The sequence below is a fragment of the Misgurnus anguillicaudatus genome, chromosome 9 (assembly GCF_027580225.2).
Source record: "Misgurnus anguillicaudatus chromosome 9, ASM2758022v2, whole genome shotgun sequence".
NCBI lineage: Eukaryota > Metazoa > Chordata > Actinopteri > Cypriniformes > Cobitidae > Misgurnus > Misgurnus anguillicaudatus.
This window is the reverse complement of record NC_073345.2, coordinates 32039692-32060140: the sequence shown is the minus strand read 5'-3', so window position 1 is coordinate 32060140 and position 20449 is coordinate 32039692. Positions and strand designations below refer to the sequence as shown.

Here is a 20449-nt window from a genome sequence, read left to right as displayed (position 1 = left end):
AGCAGTCCCATAGCAACGCCTAGTCAACCACTTATATCAACTTCTTGTATAGCACTGCAAAAGGTCATGGGTTTCAACAAAGGGAATACATATACTGATTAAAATGGATGAAAAAAGTCACTTTGGATAAAAGCATCTTCCAAATGTGCAAATGTAAACGTAATAGCTTGCATTGCATCATGGGTTTGACTCCAGGGAGCGCACATAAAAATGTTTAGGTTGAATGCTCCGAATGTCGCTTTGGATAAAAGCATCTGCCGTAATATAAATGTTAACGTTACCACACACACAGTTAATTAATGAAGCATTTTGGTTTGATGTCTTTGAGATGGGGGGATAAGGGGATGTAGGTCGTCTCCGGAAAGTTCTGGTCAGGATGACGATGATGTCTGATGACATCATTCGGGGGGTTTCCATAGCGTCCAAACAGGTCAGCAGAAATGTGTGTGGGAGAATGTCTCCCTCGGATAGGAAAAAGTCCTCCAGACATGTGGATAAAATCAACCGTTAGACAATCGCAGGCTGTATTCCCTCGTTCACACGTCTGGCTCGCATTCTCTCCATCTTGCTCACCTGTCTGACATCATAGGACATAGCTGTTGACCAATCAGCATCCAGGACCAGAACTGCAGTGCTGGCACAGGTTGTGGCTTTGATTCTCAGGGATAAAAATGCATGCAAACATTTGTGTCTGCCAAATGCATGAATGTAATTCTAAATTAGGAAATGAAATGTGAAAGACATGGAGGGGTGGGAGTGAATGAACATGGTAGACAGGCATGTTGCTTTTGGAAGAGGTTTTTGGCACGGTGTGTGTCACTGCGGTTTCTGTGGTTTGGTTTTTTTGATGTGGAAAATGCCCAGACGTGGTCTCTGGATGTGTGTGCGCACACGTCACACGTGTGAATATGTGCTTGTGGCAAATGGTCTTGAGTTTGCTCAGATAATTTTTTTCCTGTGTCGAATGCTGTGTGTGGATCTTTTCTTTATTTCATGCACGCCACGACGAGACTTAATGTTATTATGTGGATAATATTTGTCTTGGGCTGATGAGGTCATAAGCAGATGTGATGATGTCATGTACCTAATGAAGTGCAAGACTTGGGTAGATGGATTTTGTGTGAATGTATACTGTACGGGATGGGTGTAAGAATATGTCTGACTTATCCACTTCATAATCAAGTTAAATAAGAGTCTATTTTAGACCAATAAATTTTTTTTTGCTTTATTATGACTTTTATTATTATGACTTTTATTATGAAAAATACACATATTGGTGTTGTTTTGTATTGTTGTATTTATTTATACTGATTTATTTTAATAAATTGTACTTTGGTACCGAGAATCTAAAGAGATGAAAAATACAAAACTTAAAAAATTTGCTGAATTTATGACATTAACACAATGCAAAAATATTATTGGTAATTAAATTAGCTTTCTATTGATTTATTCTGTGGTTTTTTTTACATGTAGGATCCAATTTAGGCCTGTTTTCATGAGACGTGTATATACAGTACATGTGGTATGCATGTGTGTTTGTGAGCATTCAATGTGTTTTAATGTAAAAAAAAATTGGCAGTGGTAAACAAGAGATCGAGACAAAATGTTGTCGAGCGCTAAAGGGAACTTGTTGTTCCCCGGGCGTCCTACCAGAAAAGTTTGGGATCATTTATACAGTTTTATTACAGTAATTGACTACAGCACCATCTACCGCCCTCCTCTGGCGATGAAGGGAACTGCAACCATACAATGCCAATTTTTGGAAATACTTCGACCATGTGTATGATGTTTTGGCTGCACATGTGGACATGGGCAGATGCTGAAACAGTTTGCTGGAGCTCAGGAGGGATTTGGAGAGATCCGGAGGAGGAGATGCACATATTTCAGAGATGCTGACAATGCGGTGTCTATTATTTTCTTTCTCTCCCTGTCAGGAATGTGATAAATGTCTCCAAAATCCCAGAATAGATTCATTATCTGTGTATACACCCCCATCCTTTTCGTTTTCGGTGTTTTGTTTTTTGGGTTGTCATAGCTGCATCACAGTTTTTGGTTTGTGCATCAAATAATAAATAGTTGTGTGTGCTTATGTCAACTTTTAGTTTAGTTATTCAGTTTAATGTAGTTTGTTTTGAGCCTCTACTACAGTAAAAGCTATAAAGTTTTGTAATGAAGTGATAAAACATCATCATGTTTTTTTTATTTTCTGTGATTGAGTCATCAGATGTTGTCATTTTTTCCTTTTTTTGTTTTGAAAATGAAGTTTTATTGGTTTTCCACGGCATAACATATCAGTACAAATGATAAATCCAGTGTATAAAAAAATAAAAAATAACAACAACAACAGGGTAAGTCACAGTTCAAGCATGGATATCAGTCATCCCAATATTGCCAAGCAAAAAAAAAATAGATTAAAGCCATTATAATGTCTATTCAACTTCTATTTTAAGTTTTGACTTGTGATAAGTTGACATAACTTAAAAAAAGAAGTTGAAATTATTGTGTTAGGTTAAAGTAACATAAAAATATATGTTGATTTGACAAAAATGCTGCATTTTTTTTACAGTGTAGTAGTTCTTCGAGGAAAATTTCAAAATAAATACAATTACAGAAATAATCATAATATTTTGAAAATAAAGTCAAAATAAAGACTTTATTCTCATTATATTAACTTTATTCTCAAAATACTACTACTATTGCTGTGTAATGTTATTTATTTTTATAAATAAATAATTTTGTATTATTATATTATATAATTATTACCGTAATTTTACTTATTAAGACTACTAGTAAAATCTTAATTATAAAACGTCGCGTTCTGGTTCTTCATTCTGATTGGTTGAACCGCATTCTAAACCGTGATAACATACCCCGGTAACCCCATGTTTCAGACCGCATTACATAAGTATCACTGCGCCACTGTTGCTACGTACTGATTTATGAAAATAAACAACACAGTCTTAATCATATTTTTTATTTTTCTACATTTGCACAATTATGGCGATATCCAGATAAATGTTAATAAATATTGTTGAGTCATCTGGTCAATAAAGAGAAAACATTCCCTGAGGAGTTTCTACCTCAAATTCATATTTCCGCTATTATCCACTGGGTGGCGATCTTACACAACTTAAAAACTGACGCATTCACTCAACACTAAAAACACTGTGTACGTTTTGATAATGGCTCTGAATCTGATCTCTTACAAAAGTTCTTCACAAAAATTTAATTATCTCCGCTTTTAGCTGAAAATTTGAGAGGTGATAAGAGAACAAATGAAGGTAGGATGAAACGTTTTGGTTGTTGTTTGTTTATATAAAGAAGATCATTTTTCTGGAAGGCATTAAACTAAAACTGGCCGGCAACTTTTAAAAAAAAGCGTAATGGGAAAGAGTTAAACATGCTTCCAAGCATATTTGGGTGATTCTCACGAAAACTTGGTTTTAAAAATGTCAAGCATGAAAATGTAAAAATTGCTTATATTTACTTTTTTTCCCACCAGACACTGAAAAACAAAGTCTGGAGTAAATGGGAACATTAATTTAAAAACTTTTACTTATCATTTAACACTTTTTGTAACATAATTTAAAAAATTAGTCCTAAAAAATCTCATTACCGCAACAGTCAGAAAACATCAACAGTGACATATTTTCAAAATGACATGACAAACCTGAAAGAACATAATTTAGAGATTCTGCACATGCATTTAAAATCAAAGTATTATGCTTCTATTAATTAAATTAACATTTAATAAGCATCTGTTGCGGTAATGATAATCAAAATGTCGTGTAAGCATTCTGACAAGACAATATTTCAAATTAACTGTAAAAAAATGATCTTACCTGGTAGCCATCTTGAAGAAACTGGTCCATGTGCTTGGTCACTCAAAATCAAACTTTATTAAAATTCTGTATGTGTGCTTAAACTGTTCTCAAAAAGTGTTGCGGAGGATGAGAACATCAGGCATGGACACATAATTTTCCTAATTTTTCTTCATTATTATTATAAATGAATATTCAGTAAATATTTTTGTCTGTCATCTAAAGTAGTCTAGCAAAACATCCATTTATTTTTTTTCTTAATATTTTTGTGTTAATTTGATTAAATTACAACATAACGCATGTTCAAACACAGCCGGACACGTTGCGGTAATGAGAATTTCAGCAGAAAATGAGATAAAATTTACAATTATAAATTCACACATTGTGCAAGGTAGAACACAGTATTGTGTTAATTCTGATTACACATTTTAAAGCTAAAATCATTAGTGCCGTGGTGTTTCAATGGTTTCGTGAGAATCACCCATTTGATCATCACTTCAACAGTTGTACGATATAAATGTTAATGTATAAATTAGATGAATGTTGATTTATGAAAATTAACTCCACAGTCTTTAATCATATTTTCATTGTGTCTTTGCTGCGTCTGTGTTTTTTGGGAACTGCACTCTGTTGCAGCCACACTTGATTCTGAGGAACTACTTTGTTTGGCGGTAGAATAATATTAGTACTAATATAATTACAACTTATTTGTGTTTTATTTTATGAAATCCTGCTATGCATATGAAGTAACCGTTTTATAAAAGCAATAAGCCCCGCGAAGCAGTGGTGTTACAGTGCATTTTATAACAGCTAGTGTTACAGTGCATTTTATAACACCCCTTAGCTGTTATAAAATGCACTAGTAACCCACTGCTTCTTGGGGCTTATTGCTTTATTAATGACTTTATTCTTGGGATGTTTTTATTAGATTTTTTTTGTATGATATGTTTTTAATCATAAATTGAATCCATGGTTTAAGTGTAGGATATTTAATATCTTTATGATGTGACTGCTACCACAGTAACAAGGGAGGACTTGTTATTTTTAATTTGAATTCAATATTTATTGAAGATTTCTTTAACTTCCTCTTGAAGAATATCCGTTGTTCACACAAGAAAAACAATATGATTCATAAAGGTTTATTTACTGTAGTGGTTCCAAATATTTTAGGTTCCAATTAGTGTGTGTGTGTGTGTGTGTGTGTGTGTGTGTGTGTGTGTGTGTGTGTGTGTGTGTGTGTGTGTGTGTGTGTGTGTGTGTGTGTGTGTGTGTGGATTAGGGAGAGTCTGGAGTTTAGATTTTGGATGTGAAACGGCTGTCAAGTCCAAACACATGTTTATACTGGCAAACAGCATTGGCCAAGCAGAGATGACTACAGTCATTGTTCCTACAGTAAAACCAGAGTACATTGTTAAAAGTGATGTGACAATCTCATCTTTCCACGACCAAAACAAAATACTGTGTGTGTAGAAAATTGAAATTGATGCTACTTGCTTAGTTTGACGAAAATCCTTTGTGCATACTCAGCAAAACTGTTATATTTTGTATAGATTTTAATGTTAAAACCATTTGTGTAGTACAAATAAGATAATTCCCAGTAGCAATTAAAATGTGTCTATGGAGATTAAGAATTACGCAGAATTGACTGTTATGTCATTTGTTCAGCTGTTTCAGCTGTTGTGTTTTTGTGGTCGGCGCTGGACCGTTTGCTCTGTGCTGTTGAATTCTCTTTGGGTCGAGCTCCACAACTTTGTCTAGTCTCACAGCCAAATCTCCATACAGCCTGGAGAGCCTTCTGCACTGCTCTCTCTCTCTCTCTTTCTCTCTGTCTCTGTCTGTCTTGTTTTCCCATAATGATTTAACCTCTATTAGATAATTTGTGTGCGTGTGCATGTGTGTGTGTTAGCCTCCTCATGTTTCTGTCTGAATGCACAATCGCTTTGCACACTTTTGCTTTGCCTTCTTGTATAAACATTATTCGATCGCTGTGGGAAAAATGAGTATTTGTATACAACAGAGGAAAGTCACTGTTAGACTGAGTCATGATCAGTTATTGGCTGATGGTCAGAGTAGGGACTGCAGAAGGGTCTAAACTACTGTTACCATAGGGTCAGGTTTGGTTTTCTTGTTTAATCGATAACACACTTCAAACCAATAGCTCAATGTTTCTGATTGAATCATAAATACAGTTTATCAGTTTAATTATTTAAGTATGAAGTGTAGTGTTGTACTACTCGAGACTGGTCATCATTTTTTTGACGGTCTTGGTCTTCTATTGGTCTCGACTGTCTTTGATCTTGGTCTCAGGCTTAGTGGTCTCGGGATATTATTTCAAGACCACAACTGCGGGAATTACATTAAATGCTGATGCATTGTGTAATTTATTGTGATTAGATGTAAAACTTCTGGCTTTAAAAGCAATCATTGACTTTTTTTTATTACTGTTGTGCAGTATGAATGGGGGCCTTGGCATCTCGGCTGTCTTTGGTCATGGGCTTGTCTTGGTCTTGGCCCCTCAAAGTCTCTGGGCCCTATTTTAACGATCTAAGCGCATTGTCTAAAGTGCACGGCGCACGGTCTAAACAGGCGTGTCTGATTTCACTTTTTCTAATTTAAAGGAATAGTCTACTCATTTTCAATATTAAAATATGTTTTTACCTTAACTAAGAATTGTTGATACATCCCTCTATCATCTGTTTGCGTGCACGTAAGCGCTGGAGCGCGCTGCGACGCTTCGATAGCATTTAGCTTAGCCCCATTCATTCAATGGTACCATTTAGAGATAAAGTTAGAAGTGACCAAACACATTAACGTTTTTCCTATTTAAGACGAGTAGTTATACGAGCAAGTTTGGTGATACAAAATAAAACGTAGCACTTTTCTAAGCGGATTTAAAAGAGGAACTATATTTTCTGGCGTAATAGCACTTTTGGGAGTACTTCGACTCGCCTGAAAAGTCCGCTCCCCTTCTCCCTCTCATAATGGGAGAGGGAGGGTGTTACTGCGCCGAGTCGAAGTACTCCCAAAAGTGCTATTGCGCCATAAAATATAGTTCCTCTTTTGAATCCGCTTGGAGAGGCGCTGCGTTTTGTTTTGTACCACCAAACTTGCTCGTGTGGCTGCTCGTCTTGAGTGGGAGGAGCGTTGATGTGTTTGGTCACTTCTAACTTTGTCTCTGGGTGGTGCCATTGAGTGGATGGGGCTAAGCGCGCTCCAGCGCTTGCGTGCACCGCGCGGATGGTGGAGGGATGTATCAGCGGCTCTTGGTTGGGGTAGTGACATATTTTATTGTTGAAAATGAGTAGACTATTCCTTTAACAACGGGAAAAATGGTTTGGTGCGCCGAGCGCACAGTCGAAAAGGGTTGTTCCTATTCTCGTAATGAGTAATTGGTGTGTTTTGGGCATAACGTGCAATAAACCAATGAGAGTCAGTTGCGCTGGCGCCATGCCAATTTCCTATTTAGATGGCAGAATTTTTTAAGATTGATATTAAAAAATTGCATTGTTTTCATTTGTATTGAAACTGTTAGTTTTTGTATTAAAACCTTCAAAGTCGTTGTTTTTCTCTTATGGAAGAAAAATTGGCAGGCTTTTAATTGCTGTAAATGAATGGATAGCCTACAGTACACGATCAGTGTAATCGCAAAAAAAATTTACAAATATGCAAAAAAAGTTTGTACTCTAAAAATACTTTAAACAGGAGATAAAGAATTTACAAACATGCAGAGAGCCGAAACGTTTCAGCGCTCGGACAGCGCTTTGAGTGTTTTGAAAAACATTAAAACATAAAAACATTACTTAAGAAAGGTTCTCATCTTATCATATCCACAGGTACAAAGTCATCATATACAATAAATTCGTGGGGTAGCATTTAAAAACACATTTAAACATATATCCAATATTGGCATTTGTTTAAAGCAAAACATTTAATTACTTACCAGGCTACAGGTGAAGCAGCTCTTTACGCCTTCTAAAGTCTCATAATCAATCCTCATTTATGTCCAAAAGACTCAATAATAATATTTTACATTTTAATCCTTTGATTTTTTTATATTATAAAACGTTTATGTGCTGCTGCGCATCCATGTGATAAGCAAACGCACGTTGTCGTCCCGATTATAGGCACATATTACTAACACGCTCATTAAATAACAAAAACAATATTGTGCCATTGACTTTAGACTTCAGAGCAGGTTTTTGTTGGTCAATAGCGTAGTCTATTTTAGTTGCCTCAAAATAGCAACGCGCCAACAATGGGCCTGAACAAACCTCGTTTTCAGACCAAAAACGCCCATCGGCGCAAAATTGGGCGCAAGTGCGATTTAAACATCATTGCACTAGACATGAAAATGATAATTGCGCCGAGTTAAAACTAGCAAAAGACACTTGCGTCGCGCATTACGCTGGGTGTATGATAGAGGCCTTGGTCTTGTCTTGGTCTCGAGACCATCTGGTCTTGTCTTGGTTTGGGTGGTCTCGACTACAAAACTGTTTAAGTGTGAAAGTAAGCTAAAAAGAATGCAATATGGCAATACATAATATATTTCTGTTGGTATTATTGTAGTCTACATCTAAGTCATCATCTCAGGTAAAATAATGGTTACTTTGTATATTTAAGCTAAAATTTCAGCAGCAGGCCTGTTAAATAATGTGTCAAGAGATGAAACATCATGACGAATGTTACAGTTCATTCATCACACTGAAAATAAAAATCAATTCAGTTCAACTGCATGCAGTGTGCTTTGTTGTATAATTCATAACTAGAACAATGCACTAGATGACCTACACAAATAGAAGAGTACACATATATAGTACAATATAAGCCAGAAACAGTGACTATCATGTGTGATACATAAGTGTACAGATGTCCAAATTTAATTGGACAGCAAACGGTGAGTCAAAAGTCTCTCCTCCCTGTCTCTGACCCAGTTTTAGTGTTTGTGTGTGTGTTTCCTGTCTTTGTTATTTCAGCATTTTTCCAATCTGTGTTTTCTTTTTTTAGTTTTTGAATGAAAGGGTTCATCTGTCATGCAGAAAAATAAATCTTGTGCGGTGTGTGCTGTGGATGAATTTGACATTGTCCTGCACATCTTTTGTGTGCATTTCTAGTGGTCAGATGTTAAAATCTGACTTTTTTCATGTTTTAGTGCTAGAATTTGGTCTCCGGTACTTCTATCAACCTAGAAAATGTGAAAAAGATCAAACAAGTAACTTAGTTTTGATAAACCATTCTGCAAGCATGTGAAAAAATAGTTAATTGAAATTTGGCTCCCCTTGTGATGTCAGAAGGGGATAATACCGCCCTTTAATCTGCACTATCCAATCATGCCACTGCCATTTAGTGCAGAGATCAGCTCATTTGTTTTTTAAAGGACACCCAAAAACTGCACATTTTTGCCACAAAGTGGCAATTTTAACATGTTATAATAAACTATCTGTATGGTATTTTGAGCTAAAACTTCACATATGTACTCTGGGGACACCAAAGATTTATTCGATATCTTAAAAAAGTCTTGTGAAATGTCCCCTTTAAAAGATACAAGCTGACTGTATCTTCAGGCAGATCATCATAAATTATTGCCAAACTTGTGGATCAGATCTGTAATGCCATAACATTAAAAGGTGGCATATTACAGGATTTTCCTGTTTTGTTATTTATATGTAAGATGTTGTTAATGGAAAGTTGTAATGTTTGTCTGTCTGGTTATCAAGTGCCTAAAAATCTTACCTATGTTGGGAATAGTATACAGTAACTACTCAAGTAGCATGCATACTTTGCATAGTAAGCTAATTTACTGCATGCATAAAATACCCGTCTGTGGTACTAAATCAGTGCAAATAAATGCAAAATCAATGTCTTTGGATGGTAACTGAACACTCACTGACTACAAATCATGTGAAGTCATGTGACAAATGCTGCAAAGTGATGACAACAGTGTATCAGACTAATTTTGAGATGTTTGCCACCAGCTCTTGATATAATGTACAGTTGTGCTAATGCCAACTCGAGTATTACACAGTGTTGTATATATTACAAAGTATTAAGTAAGTGGTAATATAGTGAAGAGGCTTCAGATATTTGTGGTTCGGAGCTAAAGACCAAACCCTGATATTAATTTTGTATGTATTTTTTGTGCGTATGTGTCATGTGTTTGATTATGAAATGATTCTTACTGTTTGATATCTTTGTTTTTTGAGGGTGACATCCAGCAGCTGATGATTGTAGCAGACCACCGGGCAGCATTTGACTACTGTGAGCACTACAGCCCTGACTGTGAGGTTCCCGCCCCAGAACAACACCAGAACCAAGACCCAAACACTGATGAATACGTAAGTACTTTATAATTTGTAATACTTAACCCCAGACTCCAGAATAAGAAACTTTCGAGGATGTACAGTAAGATTTTCCCAGAATTCTTTGTGTTCTGTGCGCCCCAGTCTGATAACAGACGGCAGAGATGAGTTGTATGTAAATTGTGCATGGACTTGTCTTGATCAGTAGGTACATTTACATGCAACCAAATAATCCTTTTGTAATCGTATTGATGGCTCAATCGTATTGAAAAGCCTTCACCTTAATCAATACGATTGAGGACGATTGGATGCAAATTTGGATCGTATTAAAGGGGGTTGTGTACTCCGATCTGTGATCCGATCCGCAGGAGAAAACTACCCATGTAAACGCGTGAATTGTAGTATTTTCTCAGTCGGATGCAAAAATACATTGTGCACATGCGCAGAACATTTGTGCGCAAGTTAACTTCTTATATTAAACTCTTATATCACATGATTCGTCACAGAAACACGCAATAGCAAGGCAATAGCATCACGCAAGGTAACGTTAATGGGGTCAGGCGCTGTACAGTCTGCAGCGTTTATGTGTACTTTTAAAACATTAGGCTACTTAAAGTAATAATAAAGTAATAAATGTTGTGCCTTTTGAAAATTGTGTTTCCTTTACCTATATCTGAAAACTCTTTAAGAACAACTTTCTTTAACTCAGCTTTGACTTTAATCCAGAGATAAAGCGTAAAAACTCAAGGAGAGATGCTGTCCGCAGCGTAGCGTTGACAAGTCCTCTGCCTTTTTTCAAATTTAGATTTGGGCTACTGTTTAAACTGTTTTAACCAGTTGTTTTTTTTCTGCGGGTTAAATATAAAAGGATTTTGTTGCTTAGTTATTGGTATTTGGACTGTGAATAGTCATTGGGATGCTTTTGGGATAGTTTTGAATATTCATTTGGGATGGTTGTCATACGCGAATCTGGCAACCCTGGCTGTGCGCTTGTGCAGACGTTTCGGTTCGGATTCTAAATAATGTACATGTAAATGAACATTTAAATGTAAATTGTATCGTCGTAACCTTCAATCGTATTCAATTCGTATTCAAGTGCATGTAAACATAGCCATTGTAGATATGACAGAGATCAAATCTAATGAATCGAAGAACATCATGTTCAGAGTTTAGATACACTGTCAAAAATAAAGGTACAAAAGCTATCACTGGGGCAGTACCCTTTAAAAAAGGTCAGGATTTATGTGTGCAGCTTGCTCATATATAAGGATTTTAAAGGGACACTCAAAATTGAATTTTATTGAAAATTATAAGTTGTGATTTTCTAGACAGATATGACTAGGAACAATACTCTCATTCTGGCATAATAATCAAGGACTTTGTTGCTGTAACATGACTGCAGCAGGCGTAGTAATATTACTGTATAATATCATGTTACGGCAGCAAGTCCTTGATTATTACCCCAGAAAAAAGTGGAGTGTCCCTTTAAGTACAAAATGAGTGTATGAAAATAGTACATTTACTAGTGTACTTTAAAAAAGTGTATTTAAGTGCCCTTTTAACCTCATTCACACAGTACTTTGGTCCCCGAAATAAATACCCATAAATTGGCAAACAAGATTTTGCGTGAACGCAAACACCTGTAAATGTTCTGGGAATGTTCCGGAAAGAGGACCTAGTGACATTGATGTTAAGATATCCAGAAAGCATTCTGTGTGAATTTTGTTTCACCCGGGGGACCTAGACAAGCGCTTTTTACTAACCCACAAGCACCCATCGACCAGCCACCCAGAATACCCTAGCAACCCCATATGAACAGCAGCCGCATGGCAGCGACCCAACACATCCTCACATGATGAGTTTACAATTCTTTCATTAATGGAAAATGGTTTTAGTGTTTAAATTCAGTCAGCTACAGCTTGTCTGCTGTGTGTTTATTAATGCATTAGTTTAATGCACTGAAATAAGGAGCGAATAAAAATGCACTAATGATACCTGTCCATACTTGTGTGTCTGTGTTTTCAACCGTGTTTATTCTTTATGGCTTTTTCCATCTCATAGGAAAAGACCCAGCTGCAGGCGGTCTGTTTAGAATTTAATTTTCCATCTGAACAAATGATCTCATCAGTCAGAGCGAGCGAGCGAGCAAGAGAGAGAGAGAGAGAGAGAGAGAGAGAGAGAGAGAGAGAGAGAGAGAGAGAGAGAGAGAGAGAGAGAGAGAGAGAGAGAGAGAGAGAGAGACAGAAATAGAGAAAAAGAGAGAGACTTTGTGTTGCATTTGTTCTTATTCTTTTTATATCTATAACTTACGTTTGCACTTTTAATTCTGCACTATATACTTTTTAGCTTTATTTGCGCTCTTTGTATACAGCCAAGCAAATGTTTTGGCAAAACAAATGTACAGTTTTTGCCAGTACAGCACACTTAAATTAAATTAAACTTAGAAAGAGAGAGAGAGAGAAAGAGAGAGAGACTTTGGCTTTTGTAAGTAAATCATGTCTCGGCCTGTATTTCATTTGGGTTCAGTGCACTAAAGCGTTCACACCTGTGTTATGTTATTAAATCTAACAACAACCACAGGTGCTAAATTCTTCCTTAAAACCTCATAAAATAATTTCTTTGATGTGTTTATATATTTCCCATTGAAACTGGAAGTTAGGGTGTGCCGTATATTTCTTTATAAAACGGTTAGTTCAAATCCTTGATTCTGATTGATCAATAGCTGTGCTTTATTCATGATAAAACACGGCTATGATCGCTTCACCCAATGGTTCTATTTAATATCACTGCGCCCTTAGCAACACCCTTAGCAACACATAAACATATAATGAGACACAATCTGAGAACAGTTTGTTGTTTTTATTTGAGCTTTCATGTTGTTGTTCGCAGTCAGGGACTATTTTTTCTAGCGGAAGGAATGCTTTTATTGATTTAACTTCATGAAAGTTGCACTAATATTTTTTTTACTTTAATATTGTGTGGTAACCGTTTTATAAAAGCAATAAGGTACTCGAGGCAAGTGCTGTATCGTGAATAAGTAACGGCTGAAGGGGTTGCAGGCACTCCGCTTCGCGTCGTGCCTAACAACGCCCTTCAGCCGTTACTTATTCACGATACAGCACAGCCTCTCGTACCTTATTGCTTACTTATTGACTTGCCAGTAGTAGTGCAAACCCTATGCAGTTAAAATCAAACATATGAATGGATTAGGTATTCAGTGCATTGACAGCATTAACATTTCTCTTTCAGGTCCAAAATTGTCATGATGGAGCAACTTGCTGAGCAAGTTAAATCTTCTAAAGATGTTATTTATTTACTGTGTCAATGCACATCTGGTTTAAGTCCAGCAGACGTTTGAACTCCATCACCCTATTGAGCGCTGAGGTTTATTACAGCCAACATAACCCAAGAATGTGTACAATAAGCCGGTACACATTTTACATGGGCATACCTTCTGAAAGTTAATGCTTTTACAGTCACTTAATGTACTAAAACTTTATAATTTGATGCCATGGAGTCTATAGCAGAATAATCAAGTGTTTACTGTCTCTCTCTGTCTTTCTGGCCATCTGGCTACACTCAAATGCCAATATCCTCTGAGATTAGACAGGAAGAAATGGATTTAAATAAAAGACTTTAGCATGTAAGCCAAACAATTAAACCATGTGTTGGATACTCAAATGTTTTTACCTACTCATTCAAACATTATTTATAAGGATATAATGTAACTGAAACATGTGTTACATTTTATCATTTTGAGCTTTGATGTCAGCACGTCGCCATGGAAACGAACCTCATGTTCACCTTCATCATGTGCGTCAGTAAATCAGAGTGATGGGTGTCAGTATGAAAGGACACCCTGAAACCTTTCCCATCTATAATAAATGACTAGAACCGTGTTTAAGGGTGAACGCGTGATGAGTTATCCGTCACTAATGTGTGGGATTTCGGGAGAGAGAAGCAGAACGGTAGATCTGAGCGAGAGGTCACAGAGCGGTTATAATTCCTCACGTTCTTCCCTGTAGATAAGAGGACATGGATTTCCTCTGGATTCAGCTGAAGGGAATCCCTTAAATCAGAACCGGTGCTTAAATATCATATTATCATGCACTAAGCAAGTATGAAATATCATTTCAGATGCTTATCTGAACAATTTAATACTTTTTTAATAACAGATTATCTATTTACTAAGTGCAAATAGCGTCACTTGTGGGCAAATAAAATATTTACACTAGCTCCGCCCACCAAAAATGGCGCAAACAATAGTGAGTAAGGCTCATAGCCTTGGCTTTTGACGCGATGCCCCGGGTTTGAATTTGCCGACTTCGCTCTTCTCCCTTTTTCTATATCATATCACATCGAAAAGGCATTTATTTTTAATAAAAGTGGAAATAAAGTGCCGATCAAGGGTTTAATTGGGTGGGGTTAGATGTCAGAAGGTTCCAATAATGCAGCATCTATTTAATAATTTTAATAAATATAATAATTTACACTCTGTTATTATTGCATCTTGTTAATGAGTTGCAAAGTATCTGCCAATATAAAGTATAGAAAGAATCTAATTATTACTTACACTTATTTTAGAGAGCTGCTAATTTTAGATGGTCTAAATAATATATTGCTTTTTTCACCTACTGTATAACTATATAACTAAGAAAATGCTGATATTGTCCCTTAGTGTAAATAGTGTCTACAGCAGATATGATAGCAGAGGATTTTTAAAGGGCACCTATGGTCCGATTGGTATATGTTAACGATATGCAAAAGGTACTGTACATACCGCAAAGTAAACGATGACGCGAGTTATCGTCTCCAATGTAAATCTCTTTCAAAAGAATCTTTCAAACATGGTAAGGAGCGTCACATTTCCTGCTGACGTCAGAGGTATTCAGGCCAATCACAACGTACAGATTGGCTGGCCAATCAAGGACACAGTGCTTTACAAATCCGTGCTTTTCAGGAAGATTGGGAAATCTGGAGCTACAAAAATGGACAGTATGTGGAAAGTAATGTGTTTTTTAACCATAAACCACGCAAACACATTGTATTATACCATATACACAAAATAACATCGTTTTTTTAGCAATGAAATAGGTGCTCTTTAAATCAAGAAAATGCATATTGTTGACTGTTCATAATCTAGGGATGTAATAATAATTCGCGATACACAGTACTAATACACCGGTCCTTATCAATCTGAAATCACTGTTAGTTTGAGTCGTTTAAAACATGCATTTGAAAAGCAACACTCGTCATACATAATCATCATACATATTCTTTATTATCATAAAAACCTGAAAATGTTAAAAGAACAGCAATATAAATATGCTTATACATTTCCTGGAGCTGCATGTGTAATTTTACTTCTTCTGCAGCGCATAATAAGTTTATGCACAAGAGCGCCCTCTGGCTTTTGGATGTAGTTTTTCTTGGACAATTCAATAAATTGGATAATTAATTTGTAATATTTTACTTTTAGAACACAGGCGATGAAAACTACTATTATGAATATCCATACTATGAGGACATGGAGAAGACGGACGAAACGGCGACAACCGATGAAGCGACTGGAACGACGACAGAAGACCTGACGGTAATGAGCTCTGTTCATCTATAGCGCCTCATCTGTCCAATATACAATCACATAGCAGAATTATCAGTGCTGGCTACAAAATATTAATTTGACATTATTATTATACATTTTTTTAATTAATTCCAATAATTTACCTTCAGGAAGGTATAAAGAAGTAAAAAACAGCAACCGAAAAAATTTTGTGGCTTTTGATGAATTAGAGATGCCCGAATGTGTGTATGAATCAATTTTTATGGATTAACTAGACATTTACATTTACTATATTGTGACTGAATTATTCCTAGCTGAATCTATATTGGATTGAAACAGAATCTAAATAAGATCAAATGTTACTCAATCTGTGAAAATCCAGCTAAAGTAATTGTTTTTTGATTTACCACTTTTTGTGTTTTTTACATAAAATCATCCTACATAATATAAAGACCATTCTTTGAAAATATAACCTTAAAGGCAGAGTCCACGATGTTTGAAAAACGCTTTGGAAAAGGAGACGGGCCGACTACCAAAACACACTTATAGCCAATCAGCAGTAAGGAGCGTGTCTACTAACCGACATCCTTGCCGGGTTGCGTATGTGTGGGGCGGGTCTATCAACAGAAGGTCCAGATTCTATTGGGGTAGGGGCGTGTTTGTTTAGGTGATTTCAAATATCAACATTGGCTTTCAAACACCGTGGACTCCGCCTTTAATATCTTTAATATTGACTGAGTAAGGTCATGTCAAATATAGAAATCAATGTGAAATCAATGATGAAATCCAATTTTGATGCTTGATGTTCATTAGATTTTGAGATTTTACCAGTGACTCCCCTTGAGGGGTGGGAATTCAAAATTTTTGTTCGGAGTGTCATGCGTGTGGCTCATAATGTCAAAATGTGTGTTCGGTCAGTCATGTGAACCTCTGTGGATCACTCGTCGTCATGTCAAAATACGTGCCTGCTGCACATGCATCAAAGGGTTTATGATAAAAAAATGCTCATGTTCACGAAATACTCGCAATACACTAACTTAACACTAAACTCTGATTACAGATGAGATTAAGTGAGTATCTGGCAAAAATGAGCGTCTCTTTTATCATAAACTCCTTTGAAGCGTCTGCAGCTGGCACATATTTTGACAGGACGAGGGCTAAATACATGTTTTGACAAGCTTTGCATCATGCACCCTCGAAAAAAATGAAGTCACCAGCCGCCACTCTTGATAGTTACAGTCAGGGTCACAAATCTGGAAATCAGTTGTAATTCCCAGCCTTAATGATATTCATTCTCACCTCTCCATTGTCAAATCCTGTACATATTTCTAAACTGTGTCATTTCTACGCAATCACCAGGTGTCTCTTCCGGATAACAGTCGTGTGATTACCTCAGTTATCTCTGGAAGTTCAGGAAGAATTGGAGGATCCAGCAGTTCGTCCAGTAGCTCTTCGTCCTCCTCATCCTCGTCATCATCTTCATCTTCGTCTTCCTCATCTTCTGACTCTTCCCCAAAAACCGGCGAGGACGCGTACGACTCCTACGACGGTTACGATGGGTACTACGACGAGTCGACCTCGCGGCCCGACGGCTCTCGGACCATCACGATCACCAGCACAGGTACAGCAGGAGAAGCGGACCTCGGACTGGGCGGAGAAGTGGATCTCAGACTGGGCAGCGAGGTGGATCTCGGACTGGACAGTGAGGTGGATCTCGGACTGGGAGGAGGAGTGAACAGGCGCATTATCACGTCTGGAGGAGGAGGAAGTGGAAGAGTTCACACAACCTACACTATCACACATAACGGAACCTCTAGTTCTGGATCCGGTGTGAGTACCGGCTCCGGCTCAAGTGTGAGTACAGGCTCTGGCTCCAGCGTGAGTACAGGTTCCAGGGTCGGTGGCGGCTCCAGCTCTAGTGTCAGTACTGGATCCAGTTCTTCATCTACCTCGGTTAGTTTAACAAATTTATCTTTGCAATTACTAGTTAATATCTGTATTTTACTATGATATATGTAGATTATTATGATTATTGAGTCAGCATGTGTACTTTTGTGTGTTTATGCAGGTTAGTGGTTATGATGACAACAATTACGGAGACTATGAAGAAGGTTACAATGAAGAATATGAATATTACACAGCGGGCGGTGGCGGCAGCAGCAGCACCTCTGTGTCCGTTGGAGGTGGGTCTGTTTCAGTTGGGGGCGGGTCTGTGTCCGTCGGGGGCGGATCTGTGTCGATCGGAGGCGGATCTGTTTCCTCAAGTGGCTCAGTGGGAGGGGGCGGGTCCACAAGTGCCGGTGCTAGCGTGGGGACGGGATCCATTGCCACAGGAGCTGGACAGGGAGGAATCAAAGGAGAGGCGGATTCCATTGATATTGACAAGTTCAAGGAGGAGTCCATTCTAGATTACACAGATGAAGACCTAGAGAAGTTTTATGACTATGACACCAAATACACTGATCCCAATAAAGCGCTTCCTGCGGAGACCGACGAGACCTATGACCAGGTAATCTCTTGTTGCCACCTCGGTAATCTGTGATCCGAGTTTATACAGACCTCATTGAGTCCATCTATATGCACACAGTCTAGATTCAATCAAGCAAATGTGTGTGTTTCAAAAGGTGGATGGAATCAGAGGAGAGAAAGGCCAGAAGGGAGAGCCTGCTATCATTGAACCAGTAAGTAACTTGTTTTATGACATTTATACTCATAACAGTTTCTTTCCAAGAGTAACTTAGACTCACTCCTAATCTGCATTCACATTCAAAAAGATCAGGTCACTTCAGTTTCAGACTCAGCAATGTGACTTGTTTTTTATTCACTCAGTATCACAGCTGAATTCTCCATGTGAAATTATATTCATATGATGGAACACACTGGACTTTTTATGTTTTCTTTGCATAATACGCTCTCCACTTTCATGAACTGCTCACGTGGCTCTTGATGTTAAACAGCTGCGAGATGTCAAACAGATGTCACTGTAAAGTGTGTGTTTGAGTAGATTTGTGTGTTTTCGAATTTCTGATTTCCTTAACAACATGAGAGCATGGCAGGCCGTCAAGGACATATGGGTTTATTTTGAATAAGCTAAGAATTGTTCAACATTACGGTAGGTTATAGAAAGGGACCAGAGCATCAGAGCTTGGTGTGAGAAAGAAAAGAAGAGAGTGAGATAAAGAAATGGGGGGGGTGTGTTGTTTGAATAAGCATGGACATATCAATAAAGAGGTCAGTATTATTTCAATGTTAGGCAAAAGCCAGATTAGTCCTGTTTCAGAATCCCAAGCATATAGATCACAGAAACTGGGTTTAATGAGTGAGAAGCATGTGTTTTGTACAGAAAAACTGTGCTTAAATTACATTTCTCACACATTTCTACATTTCATGACATAGAAAAGCACGTATAGAAAGCACACTTGTTTCAAACCAAGGCATGAGTGGCCATTGCCACTACATCACGCTCTGAGGATGCTTTTTGCTTCTAAAACTCAGCATATTAAACTCTTTCAACAGACAATTTCATACTTTTCCACTGCATTTCTAGATCCTGTGCTCTAGATATCTCATAAACCTGTGCTCATGTCTCTGATGAATTTGTGCTCTACGTCTCTCAGAAACCTGTGCTCATGTCTCTCATTAACCTGTGCTCTATAGCTTCCACAAACCAGTACACATGTATTTCCTTTAACCTGTGCTCTAGATCTCTCATAAACCTGTGCGAATGTCTCTCATTAACCTGTGCTCTATAGCTTCCACAAACCAGTACTCATGTATTTCCTTTAACCTGTGCTCTAGATCTCTCATAAACCTGTGCTCATGTCTTTGATGAACCTGTACTCTACATCTCTCATATCACTGTGCTCATGTCTCTCATGAATCTGTGCTCTACGTCTCTCATAAACCAGTGCTCATGTCTCTCATGCATTTGTGCTCTACATCTCTTAATAAACCTGTGCTCATGTATCTCATAAACCTGTGCTCATGTCTCTCATGAACCTGTGCTCATGTCTCTCATAAACCTGTGCTCTAGATCTCTCATGAACCTGTGCTCTAGATCTCTCATAAACCTGTGCTCATGTCTCTCATGAACCTGTGCTCATGTCTCTCATAAACCTGTGCTCTACATCTCTAATGAACCTTTGATCTTGTATCTCATAAACCTGTGCTCTAGATCTCTCATGAACCTGTGCTTTAGATCTCTAATGAACCTGTGCTCTACATCTCTCATAATCCTGTGCTCATGTCTCTCATGAACCTGTGATTATGTCTCTCATAAACCTGTGCTCTACATTTCTAATGAACCTTTGATCTGCGTCAGTCATAATCCTGTGTTCTAGATTTCTCATGAACCTGTGCTCTACATCTCTAATGAACCTTTGATCTACGTCTCTCATAATCCTGTGCTCATGTTTCTCATGAACCTGTGATCTAAGTCTATCATTATTCTTTGCTTATGTCTCACATAGACCTGTGCTCTATATCTCATATAAACCTGTGCTTATGTCTCTCATAAACCTGTGCTCTACATCTCTAATGAACCTTTGATCTTGTATCTCATGAACCTGTGCTCTTGTCTCTCATAAACCTGTGCTCTACATCTCTCATAAACCTGTGCTCATGTCTCTCATGAACCTGTGCTCATGTCTCTCATGAACCTGTGCTCATGTCTCTCATAAACCTGTGCTTTACATCTCTAATGAACCTTTGATCTTGTCTCTTATAAACCTGTGCTCTAGATCTCTCATGAACCTGTGCTTTAGATCTCT

At 37.6% G+C, this 20449-nt stretch overlaps 1 protein-coding gene across 1 annotated transcript in view; it reads left to right on the top strand.

The window, feature by feature from the left end:
- The window catches only part of col5a1 (procollagen, type V, alpha 1), a 124523-nt gene that overhangs the window by 52766 nt on the left and 51308 nt on the right, over positions 1-20449 (top strand). Inside the window, exons 5-9 of the mRNA XM_073871494.1 lie at positions 10022-10153; positions 15597-15710; positions 17040-17633; positions 17749-18189; positions 18305-18361. Of these exons, the coding sequence (XP_073727595.1) occupies positions 10022-10153; positions 15597-15710; positions 17040-17633; positions 17749-18189; positions 18305-18361 (1338 nt within the window). The remainder of the gene's footprint in view (positions 1-10021; positions 10154-15596; positions 15711-17039; positions 17634-17748; positions 18190-18304; positions 18362-20449) is intronic.